At 42.5% G+C, this 23769-nt stretch overlaps 6 protein-coding genes across 6 annotated transcripts; 3 read left to right on the forward strand and 3 right to left on the reverse strand. All coding sequences in view use genetic code 12, as the record gives it.

Moving 5' to 3' along the window:
* Nucleotides 1–714: 714 nt before the first annotated feature.
* Nucleotides 715–2283, forward strand: CXQ87_003499 (uncharacterized protein; the record flags this gene model as incomplete). The annotated part of the gene is made up of 1 exon (XM_025481975.1): nt 715–2283. One exon carries the CDS (start codon nt 715–717, stop codon nt 2281–2283), a length of 1569 nt encoding a protein of 522 aa, XP_025336593.1.
* Nucleotides 2284–2364: 81 nt separating this feature from the next.
* TYS1 (tyrosine--tRNA ligase) lies at nt 2365–4034 on the reverse strand (the record flags this gene model as incomplete). The annotated part of the gene is made up of 2 exons (XM_025481976.1): nt 2365–2553; nt 2895–4034. The coding sequence occupies 2 exons, from the start codon at nt 4032–4034 to the stop codon at nt 2365–2367; spliced, it is 1329 nt and encodes a 442-aa protein (XP_025336594.1).
* Nucleotides 4035–4893: 859 nt separating this feature from the next.
* Nucleotides 4894–10182, forward strand: UBR1 (E3 ubiquitin-protein ligase; the record flags this gene model as incomplete). Its single annotated transcript, XM_025481977.1, has 4 exons — nt 4894–6062; nt 6387–8085; nt 9043–9466; nt 10106–10182. The coding sequence occupies 4 exons, from the start codon at nt 4894–4896 to the stop codon at nt 10180–10182; spliced, it is 3369 nt and encodes a 1122-aa protein (XP_025336595.1).
* Nucleotides 10183–16752: 6570 nt separating this feature from the next.
* Nucleotides 16753–18477, forward strand: ABP1 (Abp1p; the record flags this gene model as incomplete). Its single annotated transcript, XM_025481978.1, has 1 exon — nt 16753–18477. One exon carries the CDS (start codon nt 16753–16755, stop codon nt 18475–18477), a length of 1725 nt encoding a protein of 574 aa, XP_025336596.1.
* A 1097-nt stretch (nt 18478–19574) lies between these two features.
* Nucleotides 19575–20885, reverse strand: CXQ87_003503 (SSH4 family protein; the record flags this gene model as incomplete). The annotated part of the gene is made up of 1 exon (XM_025481979.1): nt 19575–20885. One exon carries the CDS (start codon nt 20883–20885, stop codon nt 19575–19577), a length of 1311 nt encoding a protein of 436 aa, XP_025336597.1.
* Nucleotides 20886–21193: 308 nt separating this feature from the next.
* On the reverse strand, nt 21194–23552 carry CXQ87_003504 (uncharacterized protein; the record flags this gene model as incomplete). Its single annotated transcript, XM_025481980.1, has 2 exons — nt 21194–22046; nt 22576–23552. The coding sequence occupies 2 exons, from the start codon at nt 23550–23552 to the stop codon at nt 21194–21196; spliced, it is 1830 nt and encodes a 609-aa protein (XP_025336598.1).
* Between the last annotated feature and the right edge of the window lie 217 nt (nt 23553–23769).

The following is a 23769-nucleotide window of genomic DNA, read 5'->3' on the forward strand; positions in this document are numbered from 1 at the left end:
ATATTGGTGGATTCGTCGGTCACAATGTAGCATTTTTGAAACTGTTTCTTTGAGTTTTCATAAAGCAGGAAGCAGCACTGACGATTTAGGCTTCATTAGTGTTCGCCCATTCAGAACTACCGAGTCATTTATCTTTAAACAATGTATGTCACTTTTTTACATGTTTCCCGCAGTTCTATGAAGAAGCGGGTAAGGTTTTCGATTTTTTTTTTTAATTGGTCGTAATATTAATGCAAATTTGAAGTAACTTCATAATAAATCTACCAATGTTTTGCGCGTTAATACAAACTTAAGCATCTGTACAATCCAGTAAATCCTTTGCCCATAAATTAGTCTCTAAATTTCATTATCAATCTCAACAAAGAGTTTGGGCACTTGTGCGTCTGTGCATATTTGCCCGTATGAATCATACGGCCCTTATAGCTAGATTGAGTTCAACGCGTGCATCGCAACAAAGTCAAACATTTGATGCACGCGAATATACTGTGACATATGCGTAACACCCAACCACAACACTAAATTTGTTAGCAGTTCATCAAGACTTGTTTCAGAAATATGACGTCAATTTCAAGTCTACCGCAAATCATAGATCCCACAGATGACGATGCTTCAATCCATCCGTACAGTAATGTAGGCCCGGCACGGCCTTTGCATCGAAACACATACGATAAACGCATCTTAAGCATCCTACAAGCAGATTACTCCCGAGATAAAATGAAGAATTCGGAGCTTCTCAATCGCGCTTTTGATCAATACTTCGAGTATGACGTTGGCAGTACGAACATCCTAGAAACGGACATTTTAGATGATGGGTCAAATGAAAACCGGGTACTGACTCGCAGAGTCTCACAGAAAAGTAACAAGCTTCTGCTTGTAAATTCGGTGGGCTTGATCATCGGAATTGCTGTTGTCATACTATATTACTTCAATGGTCTGTTCCGATCCTATGAGCATATGCGGCAGATCAACGCCATCGAGGAGAAGTTTTCAAGGCTTGAGGCCCTCTCCCGTGAACTCGATGAGCTTGAGAAGTCGAATAGAGAGCTTGTTCAGGATTCTTCAAATTTTAAACACCCTGATCTCATGGTTGAAAGAGGCCGTCTTCAAGAAAACATCAGTAATGAACCACTGAACGATAATCCGGATGACGTCTTGCCACGAAACGATTATAAGCAAAAGGAAAAAACTCTTACATCTTTGAGTATGGAGGGCGATGCTCTCGATGACTTCGTCTTACGCACCATCTCTCGATATATCACCAAGTTTGTTCCAGTGTTCATGAAAGACCATAAAATTAGATACACCACAGAGTTCCATGATTTTATTCGCAATATTACTAAGGAAGAATTAGCCAATTATCAACAGCTCGAAACCCATAAAAAAGAATTCAACTTCGAGGGTCAAACGGGCGCCGCAGTTTTTGGAGAACAGGATATACGCAACTTCATACGGCAAGAGCTCGAACAACAAAGGCCACAAAAAAAGGCAGATTTATGTAACGATCAAATTGAGGTGAGTGACTTCAGCACAGAATTGCTAAATGATGGTTCCAAGCAACCTCGTGATAGCCACAAACAACCAAATTTCGCGAGCTATGAGCAAGGTGCTAGGGTATTGGGATTCCTCACAACTCAACATGGGAAGCAGAAAGGCTTTCCTCTTTTACGTGCAATTTTCTTGGGCTGGTACGATTATCTTACCTCTCAGGGACTTAATTCACCTGACCGCTTGCGGTTCAATGCAAACAATGCTTTGTCACGACAAGCACCCTATTGGCAGTGCAAGTCAAATCTGTGTTCGATAGGAATTCGCTTGACAACTAACGTTGCGTTGAGAGAAATCGTCTTGTCTGTTCCCTATTCCGGCAGACCTGCTAATCTTGACACGCCGAGAACAGTGTCAATTTTCATCAAACCAAGACATCAAACACACGCAAATCTTTTACGATCCCTTCTTGCCAATGATCTGCCCTCCAAGGCAAAAAGTTCGGAAATTACCCCGTTTTTGAAAAAGTTCGTCAAGGTCATGGAAGCTGAACTAAATCCTAGGGTTGAGCTCAACACCATCGTTTTGCCGTCGAACCTAACGAATCTCAATATTCCCCTGAGGGATCTATACATCGAGCTTGAGTCTGTGGATGAGCCTACTGGAGTCTTTGAGATTATAGCAAACGGCCATGTGTTACCTGAGGAGTCCTCAAAATCGATTCCTTGGTCACTTCTGAGACTTGCTGAGGAGCAATCTTTCTCAGCTACTGAGCTTGGTGACGACCTTTCTACTTAAAATATATGATTCACGATTCATTTGTCTATGCCAATTTATTATGTAAAACTATGAGATGGGCCCTAAGCTGGTCACATGGACTTACTCGTCGTCTTCGTCATCGTCACCGCCCTCAAGGAACTTTGTCTTGACGTCTTTCCACAACTTGCCCTTGTTGTGGTTTTCGTACCATCTAGTCACAGCGGAGTCGAAGAAAGCTTGGAAAGCAAAAGCTCCTCCGAAAATAGTTGCAACGTAGAGCGAGTTTCTTTTGATCAATGCTGACAACTTCTGAGTTAGTAAATGGACACATATGATTGAAAACCTTCAAGCAGTCTTCAGCTTCTCTGATTTTAAAGCGGGATTTTAGTCCTGGTAAAGTTGCTTTGTGTCGCTCCTGAACAAACATACCATTTTATGTTAGTGAGTACCCTACCGCTCTGAATTTTTTGGATAAGATGTATGTATAATGCGAAACGTGATTGGGCCAATGAATATAAATCAATCAGGTATATAAAACTCTATTTCCTCTGGTAAGCTTTCGAAAGACAGCGAGCGCGCAATGAAACACATCTGCCTACAATAAATCAATTCAAGCTCGTACCTTGCAAACTTTCTGTGGTTGATTCAACTTTGTCAGCAACGGAGGCATCCTTCAGACTACCTGGGTATCTGCTGCCTTTATTTTTGACTTTCTTGACCTTCTTCTCTTTCACCTCAACGGGGTATCCGTCTGCAGCAGCCTTCTGGAACTCAACATTAGAGTCATATTCTTCTCTAATGGGCTTGAGCAATTCGTTTATCTTGTCACTGACACCTGTCTTCAAATCGACAGGAGAAAGCTCGCCGCTGATGAAAGCATTCTTCAATGAATTCAAACTGTCGTATTGGATGGGACCACCGTATTTTTCAGGTCTATCGACGAAGAACTCAAAAGATCCAGTAACTCCGGTTTTGAGCTCGTGAATTGGCTGAATCACATTTTGAACAAAAGCGATTAAACCATTGTCTACGTCACCAGGGGCACAGAATGCAGCGCCTATCTTTTTCTTTACCACTTTTGGCTCTTCGATGATATCAATCTTGGAGTTTGGATCTGACGCGCTCATCTTACCACCTTGCCCTAGACCAGGCACCATAGGGTTCATCAAGTGCGCTCTCTTTTTGTAGCCTATGCCGCTCAAGTTCTCCTCTGCAAGCACGAAAATCTTCCTCTGATCGACTCCTCCAAATTGAGCATCAACATCGAGGTAATGCTCATCGAGAGCTTGCATCAAGGGGTAAATGAGTCCTGAAAGAAGAGGGTTGGCGACCTGTTTTACGACGTCTGCACCGGCTCTCTTAGCATCATTTTGAGAAACCTTATTGGACAACTTGAAAATGTCCATCGTGTAGTCTCCATTAAGTTGGTAAGATGACCCGACGACAAACTTCAACTTGTCAATTGGGACGTTGATTGACTTCAAGATGGCCTTTATCACCATCTCGTAGTACTTGGCACGGTGTTGAACAACTTCCAATGGTGCCTTCATGTTGTCCAAATAAGCATGCAAATCCGCAACCAAAACAGTCACTTCACATCCAGCTTTTAAAAAGTGACCCAACTTAACCATAGGAACGAAATACCCACAATGGGGTTTACCTGTTGGAGCCGTTCCCCAGTACACTTTGAGTGGTCTCTTTTCCTTTTCTAAAACATCTTTAATGATCTGAGGGTTCAAAACTTCTTGCAATCCTCTTGTGATCAATTCAAATTGCTCTTCGGAGTTCATTGAGGTTGTTGGATACAATGTACAATAAGCGTATCACTTTTTTTTTCAGTCGGTCAATCCGGTCAATTAGACACCCGTACACCACATGGGTAGTAAGCTGCAAATTGATAAATGCCTTTTTCTTCCTCGAATGGCAGCAAAAAAAAAACCAAGCAACTCGAGTACAGATAATTCTTCTCCACTTGAATAACACGCCAGGCATATACACGAAAAATTGAATCTGATTTTTTTGTATCGGGAAGGGTCTCATGACTGACCACGCTGTTCAGTCAGATCAAAATTATTCACGCTTCAAATAATTATGATGGACGTCACAGTCACAGTCACAGTCACAATGTAGAAAATTGTTGTTGGCAGAAGGGCCAACCTCGTTGGAAAGCTCTCGTAATTGTTCTTATAACACCGGGCTTAAAAGTTCTTTCTATAGTGTAGGTTCCTCTCGAGTTGGTTTGCACCCTTAATTCTTATGAGCTTGGAATATGCGGGAATTTGATTTTGCAATCAAAGCTGCTGGTTTTGATCTGCAAATTGAAATTTCGTTTCATAAATGAAGTCGCTCTGCCGATTAGGGCATATCGAAGGTTCTGATTTCCACCCCCCTTTTTTTTATTATTTTTTTTTTTTTTTCCTCTTTTGTAAATTTCATTTCTGACGAGTCACTTAACCTTGTGCCATCGAAATGTATACCAAATTTTGACTTGTATGGGATATGAAATGTGAAGCTTTCTACTCTGTCATGCAACTTTTGTTGGTGTGCCTGATTTCCTATACTTTGCATGCGATCCCATGAACCTATCTGAACGTTACCGCACTACCGATCTATCTCACTCAAATCCTCCACTCTTTATCTCGCACTGTGATGGATGATCTAAAGAGGTTTCTTGTTGAGCTATCGCCGCACTTTTGCTACAAGGATAATAGACAAGTAAAGGTCAATGTATATAAAGCCTTCTATTGGGCTATAACTGGTGAGGGCAAATACTTTAGCGAGCTCTTCACTGGGAGTGTCGAGGATCACGCCGAAATTTTGGGTGGCTTCAAATGGAACCCAACAGAACATCTATCGAAAAAGCCGTTCTTTGTGAATACTGGAATTGGAGAATACAGCCATCCGAAACAGCAGATCTGTGGCTACACTTTCAAAGAAGGTGATGCCATTTACAGATGCGCAGAATGTGGTTATGATGACACATGTGTCATCTGTGGCCACTGCTTCAATAAGGAAGATCATGTTAACCACAATGTTTCCCTATATTACGCCGGATCCGGCAACGAGGGCATGTGTGATTGTGGTGACGACACCGCATTCAAGAGTCAACTTGATTGTGCGTGTCAAGGAACTTTGGATGTTGAGACAAACTTCAGAGAATACATCCATGACGCGCTTCATATTGCATTCGATTATGTGCTCGACGTCACGAACTTTTCCATCTCCTCTCTTCCATTTGTGCATGACAATCTCGAAAACCGTGGTCAACGAGTGTTTGATACGCGTCAATTATCCGACTTCGGTGCGTTACCGTTCCATAAGTATGGATCAGTGGATGAGAATACATATGACTCCTGGTATCTCGTCCTATGGAATGATGAAAACCACAACTACGATGAAGCTCAAACTGCTATTCGAGCAGCAACAGGGCTTTCTATCTCAGCTGCGGAGAAAATTGCACGGCTCATCAATGCATCGGGCAGAGCAGTGCTAAAGGAAGAGACCGAACCTAGGGCTTTGTTAAGCTCACAAAAGCTGGCAGAGGCAGACGGATTGGTCTGCACAATCATGTCACGGCGTGACTATGTTCGTGAAATGATTGTTGGAGCAATCTTAAACTGGGTTTGTGACATCATCACATTCTCTTCCAATAGTGCCTTCCGTGAAGAATGCAAAAAGCAGCTCGGCATATTGCTACTCAAGCCTAACTATGAGTTCTCCAAATCTTTGTCTTCAGAGATGTTCCCGAGTTCAATCACACAGTTGGCGGATCAATGTTTCAGATGTGGTCTTGTGGTCGATGGAGTGCTTGACGATATGTCTCCACTTTCGATTGTAAAATCTGATTTTTCTTTAGATCAACTGATAGATCGATTCGTCACACCAGAAAAAGCTAATAGGAGACATGATTCTCGTCTACAGTATCTCTTATACTTTGAGATTCGATTCCCACTCCGAACTAGAAAGCTTTGTCGAAAGATTTTTCTCGCGTTAATTGGAGGCGAACAAGCTTCAAAGGCTCAATTTGCGGACCAATATATTGAGGCGTACTCTCAGCTTTTGATAATATCAGCCCTATCAGATAGGGAAGAGGCATTATCTTGCATGGATCATATTAGGGTTCAATTACTCACTTGCCCAAGAACCAATGCGAGAGTTCTTGAGAAAAAAAGTTTAGGAAGGCTTTTGGGACCCGTTTGCTGGTTGATTGAACACTTTGCCAGTCTTAAGAATTCCACAAATGGCCTTTTAAACATAAAGGAGATTGTCTACGATGTGAGGAGCAAAAGAGAAAAGTCATCAATTGAAAAAGCAATTGGCTCGTCCATCAATGATATAACTTACATATTCGCCAAGAATGATTCTTCAGACATTTTATCTTGCATTTCGAGCGACGATTCATTCTATTGGCTTCTCACATTGATGAAGTTTTACCAAGGATCACTACCTATCACGAGGAAGGTTGGCGAACACGTCTCACAGGAACTGTTGAAAGATGTGCTTATCTTTCTACAAAGATCCGTTCCGATATATTTCATCACCAAATGCGCTACACTCGCAGATCCTTCAGTCGGAGTGTCAGATGTGCTCAAGAGGTTTTTCGCACTTTATAACAAACACATGGGAAGCACTTCCCTCAAACCCAAGTCAAAAGTCAGTGTGAACCCAATTTCATTGATAAACCCAATCAATGCGTTTGCTTCCCGTTTGATTCAAGCTACTCCGGTTAGCGACTTAGCGGAAATTATCAGCTCTCATGATCTAGCTTTATTGCACTTGGCTGATATTTCCTTGAAAAGCATTGTTTTGAATTCACAAGTCAAAATTGGTCTTTGGATTAGGAATGGCTCCTCTGTCTCTCGTCAGGCGTCATATTACAGCGAATATTCTTTAAAAGAGTTATCCTACTTCAGGGACATGCAATATATTCAAGCTGCTGGTGTTTACTCGTTGGGTGAAATGGCCTACTCCCGGGACTTGCATATATTACAAACTGCATTGGTTTTTGGGAATTCACGAGATGTTCTTGAGATGATCATTGACCTCTGGGAGTTTGAGGACTGGTATAGTGGGGAAGTTGGCTCTGAGCTAACTGTATACGAAGATCGATTTGGTTACGCATGTGAGCAGCTCATCAAGGTATTATATCACATCTTTACCGACCGATCGCTATTTCAAACACAGCAGCTGGAGAAAGGTCCAGATATGTTCATCCGAAGAATTTGTTATTCTCTCTGTGATAAACCAAAATCTTTTAGTGATTTGATCACAGAGTTTGACGGAGATGATATAGATGTTGGTGTCTTCGAAAGCCATTTGCAAAAGTGTGCACTTTTGCAAAGTCCGTCAGGAATAACTGACTCTGGTGTTTACAGACTCAGGCCTGAATATTATGAGCAACTAGACCCTTTAAGCTCGTGCGTTGATCTGAGTAGGTTTGAGTCTGTTGCTGAGTCTTTAATCAAAAACCTATCTAAGTCGAGAAAGATCAAGGAAAACGAAGTTGTCCTAGAACCCAAGTTTGTTCGAGCTAGCTGTGAACGAGTTAATGAGAAACTTCTGAGCTTTTTCACGACTAGGGAATTTGCAAAACTCATGTATAAGCTCATGCGAGAATCGATAGACTCAGGTCAGGAGATTTACATTCAACAGTTGTTACACTTTCTACACGCAATCCTTGTGGATGTGCAGTCTAGTGAAACGATGAAGAAGCATCTTGATACTTACATCGACATACCCATATGCGATCTACTCCTTACCATTGCGGAGTCATCTATGTCTAGTGCTGTGACAGTGAAAGCAGATTACTTGCTAACAAAGCTCATAGATATGGATGATCGGGTTACAAAAAGTCTTCTCGATTGTTTTGGAGAAAGTCATATTCAACACTACAAGAAGCGAAAGTTAGGCGAGTTTCATCTGTCAGATAAGCGCAAAAGTACAGCTGAGAGACGCAAGTCAAAAATTATGAAAAAGCTAGCAAAACAACAACAGTCCTTTCTGGCGAAGAATGAGGTTAGTGAAACCGTGAATTCTCATGAAAACCCTAACATAAGACATTGTGTTGTTTGTGGAGAGCCCGAATCATCCAAGGAATTATTTGGAATTTTACTCTGTCTTACCAATAACTCGACGTTTTGGAAAGTTCCGCCGTTCGAAGACGAGTTCACACGACTTGCTTTTGCAGGTTATGATGCTAACTTGCCGAGGGAAGAAGGCAGCATCTACTCCGCGGGATATCCCTATAAGAAAATGAGAGAAAAGGGTCTCTTTAAACAGATCTCAGCAATGATGGCTTCCTCTTGTGGGCATGGTATTCACCATGCTTGTTTCACTCGTCAACAGCTCCGCATGCCACTATTTCCTTGCCTGTTATGCCATAATGTGCATCATTTCTTTCTTCCTAGTTTTATTATGCCTGTCAAACTAACACATGGTGAAACCCTTCTGCAAGGGGGCGTCCTCGAAAATCTGTCACGGCTGGGTGAACAAAACTGTGCTCTTTTGGCTAAAAGGCTTTTGAGTGAAGACTACTGGGTTGAAGATGCCAAACCCTTGAAGAAAATGATACCTGTCCTTTTCCAGAGCCTAGACAAGTTTTTCACAGAGGCGCACTCTCGTTCTCATGACAATCTTCTCAGCTTGTCTCGCTTAATTGCAGACACAATACGGGGAAATGAGATAGCTTCGAGGGTTGATGGGAATTGCTCACTTCGCAATTTCCTTAATCAGACCTCCTCTCAATTTCGGTGCACTGTTATCTCCCTTCTACAACATCACGCAATCATGGCATCTCAGCATCTGGACAAACCCGCTGAGCCTCACGATATTGCAGAATCCTCAATTTTCACTGAAGTCATTATGAAATATCTTAATGGCTACGGACCTGCCCTAGACTATATTCAAAAAGGTTACGTGAAGCTAATTGTTGTTCTGAGTTTCGAGTTGATGAACATTCTAAAATCCAATTGTTTTAACTTTGCCAAAAATCAAGCTTTCTACAAGAGTTACGATGATCACATTGAAGCTGATTTCCGATCCTACTTTGGAAGCCTCTTTGAAAGCTTCGAAGATGGAATCGATACGATACACGTCGAGCGAGAGAAACTCATAGCATTTTTCCTCGACTCATTGACACAAATCGCATCTGTCTACTTGCGGCAGTGCTCAATTTTCTGGGATCTTCTTACTGCTATCCAGTCCGAGAACGGTTACGAAAGGAGTGTGGAGATAAGGAAGTTAAATGTGGATTTAGACAAAGCTGAAGAAGAATCTGTCTATGAGGTCTTGTGTTCATTTTTTGATCTCCCTACAATCACGACTCTCATAAAGGATTTAAATTCATCAAGTACTAAATGGCAATTTGCAGCTCAGTTTGCACAAAATTATACCTTGGCAAAATATCGTGAGGACAAAAGTGAAGGGCGAACATTGATGGAATATCCGGGAAGAATTTCCTTGATTGAAATCCCTAGTGATTACAACGCATGCATCGTTGACCCCATATTTAAGACAAGGAAGGCTCAAGCAGATTCAATTTGCTTGTCATGTGGAAAATATCTTAACTCAAGGCAAATCCTATCACACTACCAAGAATGCTCGTGTATGTCGCTATATTTCACTCCGAGCAAAAACACTTTAAAGATGGTTATAAAGATTGACATCACCCACCTCAACGCCGAAATTCCTGCCCCTTACCTCACAGTACATGGTGAAATCAAACGCCGCGGTGTCCAAGGGAAGGCGTCTCTCAGTATCATGAGGTATACACATATCAACAAACTTTGGTTGAATTGCGGTCTATATGGATTTGTCACTCGACTTTTTTTCGATGGTCATCCACCACCATTTTTAAGACCAGATTTACCTACATTTGATGAAATCTTCGAGGGCGATGAGGACGAGTTTTTGGAAGACTTCATGATCCCAAGTGATTGATGATTTACAAGGTCTCCCATCCACCAGCATCAATGACGCCATCGAGTCTCCTGACGATATAATTGGGAATGTTGTGCTGAAGCCATAACGATCTGACAAACTCGTCATACCGCTCTTGCAGTAGATACACAGCTTTAGTCTTTTTATTATCGCCGGCCACTTCAAAATGCAGATCGATGTAGGGAATTGCATGAAATGATCCCCCATTTTTGTTGAGTAACAAAATCGAGCGGTCTTTTGGTAAAAGGAAAATCCCGACACTATTTTGGCACTTTTTTGTATAATGTGTAGTGCATTGGCCATCCCGACTTCCTAGAGTGGTTCGTTGTAAATCACATACATCACCGCAAAACATGCATACCGCCGGATTCTCAATAGTTAAATGAGGAAAATCAAACTTTTCCAGATAGTAGTATTGTGTGAAAAAATCATCCAATCTCAATGGCAAGCGCAAAAGCAGGATAACTCCAGGATACTCTAAACTCGTCCGTCTTTCAATGATTGTGTTTGAATCCCTCTCATGATGGAGATGGGCTAAGAAGGATCGGAATCGTCTCGCTTCAAGAGTTGATTCCGAGCTATAATGGCAGAAGCTTCTCAAAGACTCGCTTAGAGTCGGAAGTTTTAGCGTTGCACATAATTTGTCTGCCTCGAATATCGAGCTCTCGATTTCCTCGTTAGGCCCACTATCGAAGTGACAGTTCACAAATGCAAAGATTGTAGCTTGACGCAAAAATGGCGTAACACTCTTGAGCAACATCGAGTAAAGAACATACCCTAATATCTCTGATGAAATCGCGCTACTTAACCTTCTAAGCGAGCCAGGATCAAGCAAAGCTTTAAACAAATGTAGCACAGCGCGGGCGTCATCTGGAGCTATCATCTCTGAGAATGGGATGTCCAAAATTGAAATCATATCATTATTTAAGAGACATTTCTCCTCGATTTTTGTGGTAAGGATATTCAAAGTTTGTATCACATGGCCAATAAAGCACGCCCGTAGGATTTCGTGAAAGGAATAGCCAGCGCCTGGCATTGGAAAGACATTGACAAGAATCTCCAAGAAATCATGCTGAAGTATTGACTTATTAAAATTCTCGGCCGATAGTGTTAGCAAGTTCGCAAGAATCTTGACATGAGTGTCCGGTTTCTGATGAGAATTCTTCACCCAATTTGATGTTTTCATCATGAGACTAGTAATCCTGAACTCGTTTAAAGCTCTTAAATTAATTAAAGCATTGTTGCTTATCTGATGATAGACCAATCCAGAAGTGTCACAAATTCCTCGCAAGCTGATTTCTGTGGCCTTAATAGTATTGACAAGAATATTGGAAGAATCCGCCTTGAATATCTGCGGAAATGTCAAAAGTGACAATATTTGGAACATATTGGAGAGAAGAATGCGGAATTGTTGCTGCCCAGTGGATGTAAGTGAGTCCGAATCTTGGCCTATAATATCCCTCGCAACATTGGTGAGAATAGCATACTCTTGCAAGTCGTTGGAGGCTGCTTTGCAGAATGTGTGGAACCAATTCTTGTCATGCAATTTATTTCTCAGCAAATCATCAAACGCATTCAAGTTCGACGGCGGGGGGAGTAGAAAGTCTTTCAATGATCGATTGTTAGCAGTCCATAAGATTGGGACAAACATGTTATTGAGCGCTTTGCAAAGTGGGCATAAAAATTCTCGGTGCTCAATATTATCGGGAGTGTTTCTAGTAATATGGTTTGATCTCGAACGGTTACTCGCCAAAAATTGAATATAGCAGTTAAAATGCATTCCATGACCGCAGGTCAGAGAAACCAATTTGCTGCTAACATTTCCATCATTTTTGAAGCCCGGGCCAATGACAGAGCCTTCTTCCACATTTTTCATGAAATCTTTGAAAGCCTGTGTCATCGCTTCGGGGTAAGTATGCTTCTCATCTCGATCTAAGTTAGCATTGCCCGAGAACGCTTTCATTAACCAATAGTCGTCTTCAAATGGAATTTCTCTGAACTCAGATGATCTCGATACATGCACAATCAAGCCGAATGGTCCAGCATCCTTGGCTGTATCTTGACAAAGAATGCAATGAGACGTTGGAAACTTCCAGCCATCCTCATTAGCGTCCTCCATCTCAGTGTCACTGCAATCATTAGCTAAATCGTTCTGCTGAAGAAACAGTGCTTGTTGTTTTTTGAACTTCGCCATAAGCTTTTCTTGTCTGCGGGTTGCTAATCGCTTTTTTCGTTCCGAGTCGTTCTCCACCATATTGTTACAGGGGGCATGTAGGAGCTGCAACTCAAAATTGGGTATTTGTCTTTCCATTTGCAAATAAAAATTATCGACGCTCGTGTGTAAACATCTGAAAATCGCTCTGACTTTAGCATGATGTTCTTTCACATCATCTTGAAGAAGGAGAGTGTACAATGTTGATGCCAAAGACAACAGCAGCCCAATTTCTGTCCCCACGGCTCTCTGACAGAAGGATTTGTCAGCCCTCAGCTCGTTCCACTGCTCTGATGCACAAGTATGCACCAAGTGGAGCAACGTGTCGAGTAAGGCGTCTAGCTTCCGAGATCCTTCCAACAAAACGTATCGTAGACAAGTTACAAGAAATTTGACAAAATGTTGTGACGAAGTAAACCTGCCAAGTGAGTGGTATATACCTGCTCTGCCAGGGCTTGCGTGCGCAGGCTCGATTACCACATCGATCAACGGTTGCTGTGAACTTCTCGTTACTCTTTCTTTCATGAGTTTGAGTACCTCGTCTCTCTTGTTCAGGGAATAATTATGGTAGTACGGATTTACCCGTTTGTAATACTCGTCTTTCAAAACAAAAGTACCAGATTCTTTCCCGGAAGTTGGTTTTCGGAACAGAGCCACTTTTTCAAGAGTAGAATCAAAAAATCTCTCCGACACGATATGCTCGGGGATTTGTGAACACAACTTGGTGTAATTCATTGAACCAAGACACAATTGATGTATTATCTCATCCTCGATTTTCACCCTCGTTATCTCATCTACCGTGAGACTTCTCATGAAAAGTCCTTCTGTGAGTATGTGGAGAAAGAAACTTAAACACTCATCAAGGATATATGGCAAGGTCGATGAATCGTACGGACACCCCCGTTCAGGTGAGAAGTCGTCTTTTAATAGCCACAATCTCAAAATTGTCTCGACTGCCTTATCAACATCGTGACATATCAAATAAATTTGTGTTAAGAACACATCTCGCAAGTACCCTTGTTCTCTAAGACCAGTGCTTTTGTAAAGCTGAAGCTGGTTTTTGACACTAAAACCATTTCGCACCCAAAAACCTGTCTTCACTTGTGCAGCTAACACTATTGATTGAACCGGATAGTGAAATAAGCATGTGAGACTATTTTCGAAGGCCTCGACGGAATCATTATTCGTAGCGTTTATCGAGGCATCATGGATTAGGCGTATCAATTCGTCACTGTCTTTAAATGATGCATATTCAATAAGCCATGATAGGAACAGATGCAAAGGATGGAGAAAACTGACCACTGGATTGTTTGCGTCTCCTTGCTTGCCTCTAAGTGATTTCGAGAAGATGCCATAGTCAACCTCATTATGGTCTGCCCTTAAAGAGTGCAGATTTTCTAGCTGAAGAATGACTTTAACAACGTGTCTGATGGCGCTCTGAAATATTTCTTCCTTGCGGTTTTGGGCCTCTCCAATTTTTAGGCATTGCGTAACATATTCTGCTAATTGGTATATTATCGGGATAGCATGGAAATATGCAGTGTAGTCTGAGCTCTCATACTCGACGTGACTATCAATTTCTCGCTTCATTGTTGGCTTACCTTGGAATAAGGCCAATATATCACAAGTCATGGGGACCATAGAATCAGTGAGCGAAACATCACTATTTTGACCTCTTGAGACGATGTATCCAATGTCGAAAAATAACTGACCCCATCTTCTATTCTTCAAACTGTTTAGTGATATATCAGTGTTTGCACTGAGAGAAGCTGAATGTGTGCGGCCGCTTTTCAAAAACAGAAGTACGGTGCCAAAAATTCTCTCAACATCACCATGCGATAAAAGAGCATTCGAATTCGATGGTGATACAAACAACTGACAAGATAAAGTACACATGACATTGTTCTCGGGATCACCATCTAGATTGAGGAACATCTCGGCAATGAAGGGATAAATGTCACAATATTGGTAACAAATCATCCCCTTCCATTTCAAATTGGTGATGAGCGTAGTTGCATACATGGTGTGTAGAGCCAACCTAAAAGCTTTCCAAAATCGGATGTCGAGATATGCTAAGTATTGCAATCTTGAACCTATGTGGCCATCTCCCCGTGTATCGAAGACACTATATCCGCATTCGTGGCAGAGAGGCTCTATGTGTTCCCAAGGAAGCGAGTGCATGGTATCAGCTTCCTTCATGGACGGGATGTTGAGGTTGGAGTCAAGTTGGGCCAGACCTCGTTCATATTCATCCGGTAACAGAGTGAGGCGTACTCCACGCTCCCATTTCTTGCAAAATGCTCCGCAAAATAAGTTCCTCAAGGGCTCATTTGCTTTTAATAGGTCACAGGAGGATAGGCTTTCGAGCCATTGGATGATTTCAAAGCAAACCTCCTCCCTAAACTCATCGCGTGCATTTCTAATACAGGAGGATAAACCAGTAGCACTAAGAAGCCTTTGACGCTCGAACAACAAGTCAGGCTCTCTTGACCTCACAACTGTAGCTCTCCCGTGATCTTGAATACGCTTGGCAACCATTTCTGCAAATTCCGGAACTTTTTTGCTCGCTAGGTGGATTCTTTGCACCGCATCTCGAAAGTGTCTGACTTGATCGTTGTAGGCTATGAGCGAGAATTTCTGTGAAAGCTCATCGATTTTGTCGCTATCAGAATATCCATATTTTAGCGGATCGAGGTCATGACCTTGTGAATAATGCTTCGCGTCTGGTTCTTGAGGTGAGTTGAACTGTTGATCGCTCTGACACATTACATCGATGACATAATCCAATACTGCCCCAACGGTATCAGTAAGTGTTTTTTGAAATTCTAGACTGGGTGTCATGCTTTTTAATTTCTCAAAGGACTCGTTTGTTTCATGATAGACGCAACGAAAATCATTTACCCATGCTTCGGGATCACCACAATCACAAACACCGCCGTTTTCCCTTACGCAAATAGAAACGCTAGTGTTGTGCCCTTCGTGGCTCTCCGCTTGAAAGCAATTTGCACACATGGCACACGTATCATTGAAACCACATGTAAGACATTTGTAGATTGGCTCGCCTCTGCGGAAAACACGAGCACATGGCAGAGCTGTATGATATGCGTGATGATTTCTTCCCTCGATTGTTGACAGTTGTTTGGCAACGTGAGCTGTGTACTTGATGAGCAGCCACTGAACCACACTATCTAATTGATTGTGAACGTCGTCCCCCGAAAGATCAAATATCTCAGGGAAAAAGAGATTCAAGTAATTTCCCCCACATGACACGGTCTTGAATAGTTGCTTTCGAAGTTCGATTTTGATTTCATCAGTTAACGAGAAGTTCAGCCTGGCAGGGAGATCAAAAAGAAACCGTCGCAAAGCTGTGATCGAAGTCTCATGCATGTTATTCACCGTGTTGTTACGGTCTATAATGTCAAATGTTTGTGACTTCTAGATGGTTGCAAAAATAAAAAAATGGAGCTTCTTCAACCGGTGGCCAATTTAAATCACCTCCTCTAATGTTGATCAGACGCATGCAATTGTGTCACGTGATTTGCCTTGATGTATCTCAGATCTATTCGCTATTAATCCTAATGGTTATCTCTTATTGACATGAACGCGATCACTCATTCTGCATCAAATGAGCATCTGAATAAAGAAAAGCTACAAAGATACCAAGATATAACAACTCTTGCCTTGGGGGTGGGGTGTGGCATACTTTGCTTGGAAACCACGATTGGATTTCTTTTCTACACTGTTGGAACATTGATGGCGAACAGCGTCTTTTATATATTGTGTTGTGAAGGTCATCCGCATAAATTCTTCACATCCCCGATAAAGCAAATATTTTTTGATGCCATTTTTAATAATTTGCCTGGTTTTGTCATGATGTGGTGCTTTACATTTGCATTGGTTCAATAATTGATCTGGTACGAGGAGGTTGGACTCAATAATCCCTGCTTCCACCATATCAGATGTTCCTTGTCATCTTTTTGAAGTCTATCTCGATAGTTAGAGTTCGTCACCATATTTTTATTAAGAAGAATTATATTAGAGGTGTCCATACAACGCTGCTAGAGCTTATCAAGGAGCAAGTGGTTCGAGCTCGCTGAAAGCAACTGAGCTTGTAAACTTTCGTTTCGATTTGCGTTTGCATATGCATTTTTTGTATACCTGAGAATGGCTTATGTAGCTCAAGAAGGGGTTGGGAATAGAATATAATTGCAGCTCAAGTTCCAAACAGTACCTCGGGATTCGGCATGTAAATCTGGTGCCCTCTCCAATTCGCGTGCGTGTCTTATACCGGTCTTGCTCGGCGCTCTGTCCGTTACGTAGCCTCAAACGAATTAACTTCCCTGTTGATCAACACCAACATGGAAAGAATTGATATTTCAACGAACTCTAGCTCTATAAAGCAAGCCTATGAGAAAGTCGTTCGTGGTGACGGTGGTGCCACATACAGCGTCTTCTCTGTGGACAAAAATGGCACGCTTGAAGTATCGAATGTGAGCACAGGTCCGTTGGAGGACTTTGTTGAGGAATTTTCGGACGGAATTGTACAATTTGGTTTGGCTAAAGTAACAGTTCCTGGCTCCGATGTTAGCAAAAATTTGTTACTTGGCTGGTGTCCCGACAACGCCCCCGCTAAGTCCAGATTGTCTTACGCCGCAAACTTTGCTGATGTTTCTAAGGTATTGAGTGGATACCACGTTCAAATAACGGCACGCGACCATGATGACTTGGATGTGGAGGAGTTTGTCAGCAGAGTGGCGGCAGCAGCTGGTGCTAGGTATACTGCCCATTCAGCCCCTTCGTCAGGATCTGGCAAGTCTACTACATCAAAAGCAGCAGGAGAATCAGTTCCAGGCAGCAAGATCAGCTCGAGGCCAGTAAATCCCAAACCAGTCGCAAAGCCTACATTTCCGAGCCCTTCGAAGCCCTCATCCAAACAGCTCTCCAAAAGCACTGTGGACGAGGACGATGGATGGGCCGGAGAACAAGAACTTGAAGAACGCGATTTGGAAAAGCAGCCTTTAGAAGATGTCCCCTCGGCGTACAAGCCTACAAAGGTGAACATTGCAGAATTGAGAAAACAGAAGTCTGATACTGTGTCATCAAAGAAGTCAGAATTAAGTTCTGAAATTGTGAGTTCATCCGAGAAACCATCGGATGGTAGACTCACAGCTTTACCCAAACCTAAGGTTGGTAGTTCTGTTGCCTCGCGTTATACTGCTGCGACCAAAAATGCTTCTGGTGCCACTTTCGGAGCAAAACCCCTTAACAAATCGAAGCCAAACGATAAGGTCGTAGGAGGATTATCGAGAGACTTCGGGTCATCTGGTGGTAAAACTCCAGCTCAATTGTGGGCTGAGAAAAAAGGAATGTACAAAGATGTGAAGGCTGAAGAGAACGATTTACCTAAAACAGAGAACGAAAACTATGCCAGTGATGATGCAGGTGCTGAGGGCGCTGAGGAAGTTGACGAAGTTGACGAAGATGAAGGTATCGAAAGTGACACCAAGCAGAGCAACGACCATGATTTGACTGGCCTGAAAGATGATGACGATAAGATTGAATCGAGAATTGAGAAGCTTGGAATCTCTGATGAAGCAAAGCCACAGGATGGCCCTGTTGCAACGCCAAATAAGCTGCAAACTTCGAGCTCTACATCTGAAACCAAGAATGCTAATTCAGCTAAGGCAGACTATGACTATGACAAGGATGAGGATAATGAGCTCGAATTTGAAGAAGATGACATAATCGTGGACATTGAATTTGTTGATGAAGAGTGGTGGTCTGGGAAGAACAAGCGGACTGGGGAGCTGGGATTATTCCCTGCCTCCTATGTAACCTTGTCTGAAGATTCTGCTGGTGAAAAAGCTGATGCAGTCCTGGAGGGTCAAACTGTCGTTGCAGATGAATCGAAAACTGCTGTAGCTGAGTTCGCCTACGAAAAGGATGAGGATAACGAAATTGCCTTCGACGAGGGAGACTTGATCGTTGATATCGAATTCGTAGATGATAGCTGGTGGTCAGGCAAAAACTCCTCCACAGGGGAGATTGGCTTGTTTCCTTCAAACTATGTGAAATTGAACTAGCTTAGAGCTCATTGAGGATTATCAAATTTTTCACTGATAAGATACAAGCTGTTAGTAGTCTCTCATAAGTATGGGCTTAGCATCATATCTGCTTGGCCACTTCTTAATACAATTTTTTCTATTGTCGGAAAGTTCCTCACAAATCTCACCATCGGGATTTCCCTGCTTCCCAGTAGGTCGCTATCGTCCAAGTAGACTCCCCTTATGCGATGCAAAACAGGGGCTAAACCTTCAATTATATCATGAGCCATTGTGAGCATCAGAAGAAATTGATGGGACTCCCCTACCCGGGCTGCTTGAGGGTCTGGACATTTTGCCAAGGAGGCTTCAAAATAAAGCAGCGCTTCGTATTGAAGTTTGGGTTGACCATCATTAGTTTCAGTCACCACCGAACTGTACAAACTCTTCAAGTCACATAGAAGCTCTCCAATACTCTCAACTTCATTGAAAAACATAAATACGACCTCATTTCTGAATACAGGGGGTCGATAATCTTTGCTTCAAGTTTCATTCTCCTCAAAAGCGAGATCCATTCTTTGAATGTATATATGTGTGGTCTAGTAGCCATAATGAAGTTGTCATTGTTGGTGCTTTCGATCATTTGGTTGAGGTTCAATTGCGTTTGGCATCTCGTGCCATTCGAGACGATCAATGTCTCAGCTTCCATGTATTGGCTTGCTTCACCGCAGATATAAGAAGGCATAGAGTCTTGTCGAAGTGGGTGCCAGAGGAATTACTATCTGATTTCCAGTAAAAATAGCAGAAGCAGCTTAATGTTTCATCCAACTAACCTGAAAAGTATTGTAAGTCCTTTGTGACCAGTTCGTGGTGAACAGCTCATTGTGGGGAATCCTACACAATAGCTGGGACGCAGGTTTTCGACGCTGAAAGTTCCTCGAGTTCACGGAGCTTGAAGCCGCTGCCCGCACCCAGCGACTAGTACGGGGAAAACTGACTCTCATAAATTTTAGCTTTTAATACTACTTAAAGCTGCAAATAACCGAACTCCGCCATCTATTACCATTTATTATATCTTACACCAACATGCAAAGAACACACCCTCAAAAGCTCTACGTCAAGCTCATGATCGTTCTATCTCAAGCATTGTGGTCGACTTCTTCATCATTATGCAGTTGATCTCCATCTTCACCTTGGACATTCAGGCTGGTATTTTCAGCGTTATAACTTGGGGGCTTCGACGGTATTAGGCTATCCATAGTTATGCGCTCGTCTTCAGATGGTTCATCGCCATAGGCATTGTAACTAAACTTATCATGATTAACAGTGTCGACCTCTGGACCACCCTCAACGTGCCAAAAATCAGGGGGAAAATCGCTCTCCCTCTCATTCAAGTCGTTCTCGTCATCTATTTCTGACCGCTCCAAGAGAATATCGGCATTGAACTTCTTGTATGCTGGTGGAGCTGGACCGTTGCCCTCCAAAGGAGCAAATCCCCATTTTTTAACGTTGCCCTCAATGAAAACGTAGCCCAACTGACCAATGTTAACATGCACAGAGCAAAGATTATTAGCACCTATTATCGGATAAATTTGTCCATCCTGTGGAATCTTGAAGTTTTTGATGTGCCCTCCTAGTTTCAGTTCGCTTACCTTTTTCCCGTTACGTGTGAAGAAAACTGTGCCAGACCGTACACGGTAGCCAACTCCAACAACATCTCCCTCGATTAATTTTGGAAATTGCGGCTCTCCACTGGGAACAAATGGTTGATTGTGTCTCCTGTAACCATTACTATCATAGCTTACAGAGTGGGCATGTCTTCCAGGCAAGCGGAACCATGGGTACGGCTTGACACCGAGACCTATAGATATTAGCGTATCCTCTGGATGTGGTAAGGAGTAAATTTTACTCTCGAAATAGTAAACTTCATTAGTCGTTGGCATAGGTAGATTGGTTTGTGTGGAACATTCGAAGTGTTTAAAAAAGTTGAGCTCAAAACGATTCACAATGAGTAGATCGTTGTTCGTTAACATGTAATCTTTGACAAACTCCCAAGCACGAATACCCTTTTCTTGAACACTTAGGTTTTGACTAAGCAAGAGATCACCTCTAAAGTATGGGTTGGTTGTAAGATACTCTCTTGATTGGAAATAAAGCTCTTGCTCCTCCAGATTCAACTCTAAATAGGCCTGGTTTTCTTCTTCACGACTGAAACTTTCCTCATTCAAATGGCCCACGCGACGGAACACGATTATTGTAGCTATCAAAAGTGCCAGAAGTAGGACTATTGAGAGCGCAACGATTCCGATAATGAAGAGAACAGTGCCCCTATTGCTCGTCCCTGACAAAGCATGTAACATTTTGTCATCAGAGTCTGGTGGTGATAACGGTGTGCAATCGACTTCTGTTATTGCAAGAAGACTCATTAATAGACCCAAGGATACGCTCATGAAGTATGTATGTGAGTGAGGATGGCGTATCTCGACCCCATGGTTTTTACTGACGTCTACCATGTGCAGTCAACGCACTGCACAGTTGCGGAAATATCCTCCTGAGTCTGATTAGCGTACTACGACTTGGATCAAGATGAGAGTGAGAGGCCATGATAAAAGATTCTTTTTGCCTCGATTAGCCTACAGTAGGTTGACTTCCGGTTACCGAAAGACAACTGCTAGTGATAGTTGACTCACAAATGCATGAGAGTTCCAAATGTTACATTTTGTAGTTTGACAAAGTAGATCAACTATTAGTTATACTTTTAAAACTCACAAGACAACGGGTATTTGAGGTTGTAGCTTGCATCCCAAACACCCCAATATTTCTCCACGTCACTGGTACCGGAGCTGTCTGGCTTCCACGCCTCGTCGAAGGCCTCAAAAACACAAACATTCACACCCCAAGCTCTAATGGCACAGATTGCCTCCTTCCAGAAATCCTTAGCATTTTCAACACTTGGTTCACTTGCCTCAAAATGAGTACCTTTGGTGGGCCAGCCAGTCTCGCCCACCCAAAAGTTGCTGAGATCAGTGGAGCCCTTTGCGGTCTGGATAGTTTGCAAAGCTTGCATGATGTCGTCGACGAAAGAATAAGATGCATTCTCCTTCGTTTGGCCTTGCCAGTAAGAGAAGGCATTGGCGAATACGAAATCAGCTGCTTTAATTGCAGGGAGGGCTGCACCATCAACCAAAACGTTCCAGGAGTCAGCTGTTCCAACTTGCACGTCACCATAGGATTCGCCATTTTTGTCTTTAATCTCAGAAAGTAACTGCTTGACTTCATCAATGGCGTTGGCAAGGTCTGACGCAGACATGTCATCTCTGTACAAAGCCTCTGAGCCTACCGTGAAGACTTTAATAGTCAGTTTGGAGATTTTGGGCAAAAAGTCCTTCAAAGCCTGCTTTTCCTCGTCAAAGTGTGCTTGGTCAGTGGGCCAGATTCCAAACATAACCTGAAACCCAGCATCTTCCGCAGCTGGTCCCAAATTTTGCAATGTGTTGCAATCAGAGACAGCGTAAGTTCTCACAACCTTCGACTGCCCAGACAAAACATCGAAGTCACTTTTGTACTCTTCAGCCGACTTACAATTACCAGCATTGTCTTTAACACCCAAGCTGAATGCCAACTAGCTAGTTAGTCATTGTTCACTATTGTTACCATCAAAAAAGATCCTTATACATACGTCGCCAAGACTTGCCACTGATGACACCAACGCAGATACAGCCACCAAGTATTTGAATTGCATCTTCATCAACTCTATAGTAAGAAAAAAACAAGGGAGGAGGAGCGGAAAAGGTGGTTTTAAAAGCAAAACAAATGCGAAAATTTATTTTTAGGAACGCTCACGTGTTAATAGTTTGGGTCTAGATGTTTGTGATCCCACACACCAAAGATTTGGAATGGACTTCATTATCACTCTGCATTAAGTCTTTTCAATCTCTCATCCGCTTGTTGCAATATACTTCAAGCTTTCAGTTTTTCAAAGTTGTCAACTAAAGTTGTCAACTGGTAATACAATGGTACTATCGTACCGTCCATCAGTGGATTTATTACCGCGACAATGGTACGACGATTCCACCAAGCAGCGAGCAAATTAAGTTGGATTCGTTTAGAAGGCCTTATTCAAGAAATCATGTATCGAACAATTTAGCCAACGCTATAAATGCTGCATCCTCAATTCTGACGCCTCTTGGCACAACCAATTCGCAGTCAATGACATCCATTATGCTCGAGATGTTGTCGTCAGAAGCCGCGCAAGCTTCAAAGTCAAACCATTTGCCGACGAGCAAAAGTGTGGTCCCAGCACTTTTTTTATTATATTTGGGTATAGCCTTTGTCGGACTTTTCAGAAAATAATCATCGGCTTCAACAAAAGCAGTCTCCGTATAGCCACCAGGCACACCCAGTTCAGTGTAGACAGCCGAGATGGAGTTAGCGTACCTAACGGAATAACCAAAGGCACTATTACAACCGGCTGCCCCGTAAGCAACCTGAGGGCTCACAACGGTTCCACTAGTAAGGTCCACTGTCACTCTGGCGTTTACAGGAACTTCCTGGCCTTTCAATTCGAATGGCCTCTCTCGTCCAATGTTCACAAACTTAGTCACTTGCAATTTTCTTTTTGACCCCATCTTTTTGGATTTCTTCGCCAACTTTGGAGTTTTTTTGGGGATGGTCAAGCCTTCCTTAAAATTCTTGGAAGCGTCTGTTGGATTCGTGATAAACGTACGAATGCTAGGAAGCTTTACCGCATGCTTCAAGCTCAATCGTTCGGATGATTTAAATAAGCTGCGAACCAAATATGGCGGTGTCACGAAGTACTGTAATAAAGTGGCTAAAAGCACAGCGTCATGGCCTTTCTCGGGCATGATACCTTGGCTAACATTATTCTCTGGTTGATTGAAAACAATCTTTTTGGAGCTTTCAGGGGGACCAGGTATCGTGGCTTCTGCTGCAGCATTGATTTGATTAGAAAGTGGGATATCCAAAACAACTATCTCATTAACGTTGTATATGGCTGATAATCTTGCAATCTGATATGCAACAGTAGTAGCATGCGCTAAATTGCAAGCATTAGAGGGTCGAATAGCTGATGAAGGTACGCATAAGGACACACTCATGGCTTGATCTAAAAATTTAGACTCTCTCGAATTAATATCTGATATCTCATCTCCCATTTGGCCTATATGTACTACTCAATGGAGTAGTGCAGGATGTTGATGTTTCTCGCCTGGTGCAATCAAATCAATTGCGTTTTACAGCCTTGACGCCCTCTGGAAAGAGAGTTCCTGCCCCGGCTTGAAGAGTACTTTACCTCAATTAGATATGACTAGGCAC

This window comes from Candidozyma duobushaemuli, assembly GCF_002926085.2.
Source record: "Candidozyma duobushaemuli strain B09383 chromosome Unknown C_B09383, whole genome shotgun sequence".
Taxonomy (NCBI): domain Eukaryota; kingdom Fungi; phylum Ascomycota; class Pichiomycetes; order Serinales; family Metschnikowiaceae; genus Candidozyma; species Candidozyma duobushaemuli.